Source organism: Durio zibethinus, chromosome 21 (genome assembly GCF_047325235.1).
Source record: "Durio zibethinus cultivar Kanyao isolate XHJ-2024 chromosome 21, ASM4732523v1, whole genome shotgun sequence".
NCBI lineage: Eukaryota > Viridiplantae > Streptophyta > Magnoliopsida > Malvales > Malvaceae > Durio > Durio zibethinus.
Window position 1 is genome coordinate 3,473,504 of NC_143182.1, and position 5,943 is coordinate 3,479,446.

Sequence of the window (5,943 nt, forward strand, 5' to 3'; positions counted from 1 at the left end):
AATTATCTTTTATTAATTGGCAATTTATTCTTAAGATAATCTTTTTATAATCATCATTGTATGAATAACATAATGGCAGCAAGAGAAAAATGCATTAATATAGTACAAATGAAAGTACAGAAACCTCCTACATAACAAATAATTTGCCACTTTCTCTTTGATCACATTGAAATTGATAAATGTAAAAAAAAAAAAAAGAACATAAAGATCGTACTTTACAAAACATAAAAGATATTAACCAACGCAAACGTCCAAAACAAGACACCCGCAGTTGGCTCTTGGTTGTCGACTAAGAGTCTCCTCTTTGTCAACTACCTTTCCTTTCCTATCCTTTCTATACTCTTTCACACTCACGGGGCGTTCCCCACACCCACTCTACTTTTCCCTTTTTGGTCATTCACTTCCCCCCGCCCAGCTTTACACTCATATACACAAACAACAACAAAAAGGAAACCGAATGTCCCTATCAACTCCCTTACCATATCCAGAATCTCCACTCTCAAGCAACCTCCGCCCCTTCTCTCCATTTCTTTTCAACCAAACAAACTCTTTTACTTCTTAATTTCTTGCTCCATTGCTTTCATACCCGCCTTAACTTCTTCATTTTTTCTTTATTATTATATTTCTATGTTTCTTGCTTCTCTTTGTCTCCTAAATCCCTTCACTTTTAAATAAATTTTAAAAAATCTGAAAGAGAGAGAGAGAGCGAGAAGAGAAAGATGACGGGCTTTTTTCGATCCAAATCTTGCGGACTCGTCGGACTCACTGAGTTCAACAATGCTCCTCCGGCTCCGTTCTTCCACCAAACCAAAACCAGCGACGATGAAGCCAATGACGAAGAAGAGGAACAGGAGGAAGAGTTTGAAGAAGACGAAGAAGAAGAAGAAAATGGGTCTGCTGGAAACCCCATTGCTACGACTCCGTTCATAAGCCCGACGTCGAGATATGGTTGTAGTCAGGGGAATAACAGTAATTCAACGTCCAAAGACAATAACCATTCCCCGTTTCTGGATATTTTGGCAGCGTTGTTAAGGAAGTCGCTGATCACGTGCAGCATGGGTACTGACGACGTGTCTTCCATGGATATTAGCTTACCAACTGAAGTCAGGCACGTCTCTCACGTGACTTTCGACCGCTTTAATGGTTTCCTCGGCTTGCCTACTGAGCTCGAGCCTCATGTTCCCAGAAGGGTTCCCAGTGCCAGGTTTCGTTCTTCAACTCTGTTCGGCTTTAATGGTTTATTTGCATTACCATTTTTGGAAATTTTTTTATTGTTGGATTTATTAAGCAAGTTAAATCTTCTGAATTTGTTGATTTTGGGATTTTCTAATGTTTTCTTTAAAAATATAGTTTTTATTTTTATGAACAAATTTAACGTCTTGATTGGAGGGAAATGTAGGATTATAATATTAAATTAATGATCTTTTCACTATTACTCATACCTATGATATTAATCGGCAAAGGAATTAATAATTTTTCTTTAATTTCAACTGTTCTTGAAGGTGTATTTGTGTTTTTGATTATTATGTCTGACTTTATTGAGTCGTTCTCTTGTTCGTCAAAAGTTAGATTTTGGTTTATGGATGTTTTTTATTAAAGCAGTACAAGAAGGGGACATGCCAACTACTTTTGCCACGTTTGATTAGGAATGAATTGTTCTGCAATAAATGTTTCTATGGGTGCTTTTTCAGAAAATTTGAGGCTTTGATTACGATGGAAATCTGAGGATAGTCTGCATGCTTCGTTGTTACTGTTCAAAGTCAAATGGTAAACAAATTTGATTAAAATGATCCTTTAAATGTCACTTCTGGGTTTGGATCGTTCTAACATGCATAAGCCTTGGCCTTTTTCATGCCTTCGATCCGAAGGATTGTTTGATGGAGTAGTGGTTGGCTTGGTTCCATTACAGATCTTGTTATGGGTTCAAACAAATCAATTGATCATTTGCTGTACTGCATGTGGAGTTTTTGAAGATTAGCTCTTTTCTGAGGATAATTGGTGGTTGATATGGCATATACTGTGGTATGGATAAATTTGCATAGTAAAGTCTGGATATTGGCCATTTGTCTTCTCTTGATTTTAGCAACTTATTCATGATTTTTCTTTTTATCATGCAAGAAGCTTGTTGCGCAGAATTGATTGCTAGTGGCATTTCGTTTGTTTGAAGAGTGGAAAACCAAAAATACTCTGCTGCTTATGGAATCTGCTTGAAACTGTTTTTGGGAATTTATGTTTTAATCTTTTTCTTGCATGATTTTGTATCCTTATTTGATATTTCTTTTCATTATATTTAAACATACAAGATGCATTTTTCCACTGTCCAGTGCAAGCGTTTTTGGAGTTTCAGCCAAGTCAATGCAGTGTTATTATGATGACAAAGGGAACAGTGTGCCAACAATTCTTCTTATGATGCAGAGGCGTTTGTATGCAGAAGGAGGCCTTAAGGTAAGTCTAAGCCTATGCTTTGGATTAATGACTAAATAGTAATCTAAATGCTTAAGATTTTGACCAAGTTGATTTTGTTGGTTGAAGGCGGAAGGAATATTCCGGATTAATGCCGAGAATAGTCAAGAAGAGTATGTCCGAGACAAGTTAAACAAAGGTGTAGTACCACGTGGAATTGATGTCCATTGTTTGGCAGGTTTGATAAAGGTATATCTACTTTAGATTACCTTGGTTTTGTTTCCAATACTGATTTTGCAGTTTCTCTTATTTATGGAGTTTTTAAATGTAAAAATATCATGATTCATGACTATATTTATCCTTTTCTTCCCATGATTTTGACTAGATTTTAGTACTAAATATTCTTACAGAATTTTTTTTTTCCCTTTCAGCTGAGTACACCTACTGGTGCATAGATTCAATTTTGAATTGGGAGGTTTTTGGAATCATCAAATATGATGCATTTTTTTTTTCTTTCTTTCTTTTTAATTGAGATGAAAATTTTGGATCTTTCGTTGTTCATTCGTTGGAAAGAATGAGTGAAGTATTAGGTTTAACAGAAAAACAGGATTATAAAAGCATGCCTGGTTTTGGACCTTGCAGGCAGTTGAATTTGTGCCTTGCAAATCCATGCAACCAACATCCTTTGATATTGTCTTGTCACTCATCTTAGATGGCATAATTTTTCAAATTTACTAACTACATTTTGCTTTCATGCTGGAGAGCTGTACTAGTATTTCTCATTTGGTTGCTGTACATGAAATGCTTTGTAGGCATGGCTTAGAGAACTTCCTAGTGGAGTACTTGATTCCCTCGCACCAGAGCAGGTGATGCACTGCAACACGGAAGATGACTGCACTGAACTTGTGAAGTTACTTCCTTCGACAGAAGCTGCTCTACTTGACTGGGCTATCAATTTGATGGCGGATGTTGTGCAGCATGAACAACACAACAAAATGAATGCACGCAACATTGCGATGGTTTTTGCACCAAACATGACTCAGGTTTTCTTTTACTTTTAAATCTTACATTTTTTAGTCTCACTAGTCTAATAATTGTTAGGTGTCTTTCTGGATAATATCACACCCTGCCTAAAATCTGAAGAAATCATAATTCTGGGGGAGAGCACCTGGTGAGGTGAGTTCAGTTGTGTGTTTCACAACAGCTCAATTTGGGATAATAATGGGGCAGACAAAAATGTGGACATGGGCGTGCACACATTTTTCCCCTTCCTTGGAGTAATATGTAACAGGGGCAAGGTGTTTTAAAGAATTTTTGGCTCAAGGTATGAATGGCCTTTAATGCAGAGTTGAAGCACCACTCAGGTCACTCCTCTCAATGATTGTTTTATCATGGCAGAGTGGACAATTAGGACTGGAATGGATCCATCATAGGGATTCACGTTTTTGTTATTCCATCTTTTTGCTGGATTTTTCAGCCATGAACTTTGCAACATTAGCTATTTTTTGGAACAATGCCCTTGGGATTTCTCTTTTTAAACACTAATTTTGGTCAAAATCTAAATGAGAGGCTACCTCTACCTAGTGCAGCTGGCTGATCCTCTGACGGCATTGATTCATGCCGTGCAAGTAATGAACTTCCTCAAAACACTGATCTTGAAGACACTTCATGAAAGAGAGGAGTCAGCTGCCAAGGACAGGTTGCTGCCATCATGCTCAGGTTCTCCTACCGACATTACCAACATCCATTCTGCAGCCACAGACAGTGGCTTATCCCATGAGCAAGTTCAGGAAGCATGTGTATCTGTGGAACCTTCCACTGCTAAGTTTTTGAGGGCTGCCACACTGAATAGACTGGACAGTGGCCCTGAAGAGAAACTATGGAGCTTGCAGAGGAATGATGCAGAAGAGGAATTTGAGTCCATATCAGGTAACAGCACGCCAAATGCATGTGAAATGGGGACCGTTGAAAATGAATGTGGAGGTGGATATGATAATGGGGATCGACTAAGTTTAAGAAAAGGTGTAAGGCGGTTATGCAGGCATCCCGTATTTCAGTTGAGTAAGTCGACTAAGAAGACACGAAATCTTGGGATTGTAAATACTAGAGGAGGTGGGGAAGCTTGGGTGTGATACATCGTTGTCACAACATCAGGAAGTGTCTATATGTTACTTGTTTATCGTTGAGTTGATTGCTGGTTGTGTATGCATTATAATGGTATAGTTCTTGGTGTTTGAGCCAAATTTATAGTTTCTAGGATTTGTTTGGAGGCGCTAACTGAAGCTATAGATTAATGATCTCTGAGAGTAATATCTCTCTTTGTATCCTTGTACTATCTGTGTGATGTGCAATAATAGTGTTCAAAATTTGTTAGAACCAAGTTTGAAAGATTGATAAATGTTGAGATGCATGCCTGTCTGATTCTAAAGCTTCTTCTAGAGTGAAAGTATAGATAAATGGGTATAAATTTTTTTTTTTCTTTCCTGGGAAAGGAAAGAAACATAGAAATGAAATTTTCTGCCCCCATGGTGAATTAGAGCAAAACATCCAAAGTTGTGTTTTATTGTGGATTATTTTAAGAAAAGCAGGCTTGATAGATTGCCTTAAGCTTGGGACTTATCGGCCTCTTGGGCCAAAGCGATAACCAACTTAATCTAATTGGGCCAACAATTTTAGGGGATCTGTTTGCAACTGTTCAATTTTGGGCCTTCTTTGTCTTCTATGGGATAAATGGTACATAATTTTATAGTTGCACCAACCTGATCAAATCTTTTAGTCACAAGAAATCGGTCCTTCCATAATACATAAAGGAAAAAAAAAAAAAAAAAGAAATATAGCTTTCTTGAAAGCTAAAATTTGATCATATTAAAAAGGATAAGTGGCTATCACCAACAGTTGGGATGTTATTTTAGTTGGATTGGTTATATGTATATATATATATTTGTCCAGCAGCAACTGACAATGCAAATTGGTGGATGGATTATGATGTTTCAACTAATATCAAATTAAAAACTAACCTTTGTCATCCCCTATATTGATTGAATAATTTTTTATGATTATTTTAGAATTATTTATAATCTTCTATAATAATATATTAAAAATATAAATATAATCGAACAGATAACACATGAGTAATTAGTGGTAAAAACATATAATTTTATATACTTTACCATTCTTTAGATTTTATTTGTTATTGCTTAGTCATACTATAGGTTAGATATAGGCATATCTTATCTTTTTTGATTCATTATGGCCCTACAATTATCATACACATATTTTATGTATATTTCTAACATTTCATCACATTGGTTCATACTAAACACACATTAAACTTTTTGCCAAGAAACCAGTAATACACTACCAATTTTAATATCAATTTGTTTTTACTTTAGAAAAATCATATTACTCTTCATCAATTTTGTCTCAATACATTCATTGGCTTTTTTAACTCTATAGACTATAATTTAGATTTGTTTTTTAGGTCTGGTAAAATAAAGTGAAACTTGATTAATCTTTCAAAACCCCTTTCCAAAATTAGAG

At 36.0% G+C, this 5,943-nt stretch overlaps 1 protein-coding gene across 1 annotated transcript; it reads left to right on the top strand.

Moving 5' to 3' along the window:
- The first annotated feature begins 467 nt into the window (after positions 1-467).
- Positions 468-4,779, top strand: ROPGAP3 (Rho GTPase activating protein with PAK-box/P21-Rho-binding domain-containing protein). Its single transcript, XM_022901863.2, has 5 exons — positions 468-1,204; positions 2,325-2,445; positions 2,533-2,652; positions 3,216-3,446; positions 3,993-4,779. The coding sequence occupies exons 1-5, from the start codon at positions 720-722 to the stop codon at positions 4,533-4,535; spliced, it is 1,500 nt and encodes a 499-aa protein (XP_022757598.2). The 5' UTR covers positions 468-719; the 3' UTR covers positions 4,536-4,779.
- Positions 4,780-5,943: the final 1,164 nt, after the last annotated feature.

Coding starts and splice junctions, on each gene's coding strand:
- ROPGAP3 (XM_022901863.2), top strand. CDS start 720: ATGACGGGCTTTTTTCGATCCAAATCTTGCGGACTCGTCGGACTCACT. Junction 1,205..2,324: donor AGAAGGGTTCCCAGTGCCAG/GTTTCGTTCTTC, acceptor TCCACTGTCCAG/TGCAAGCGTTTTTGGAGTTT. Junction 2,653..3,215: donor GTTTGGCAGGTTTGATAAAG/GTATATCTACTT, acceptor AATGCTTTGTAG/GCATGGCTTAGAGAACTTCC.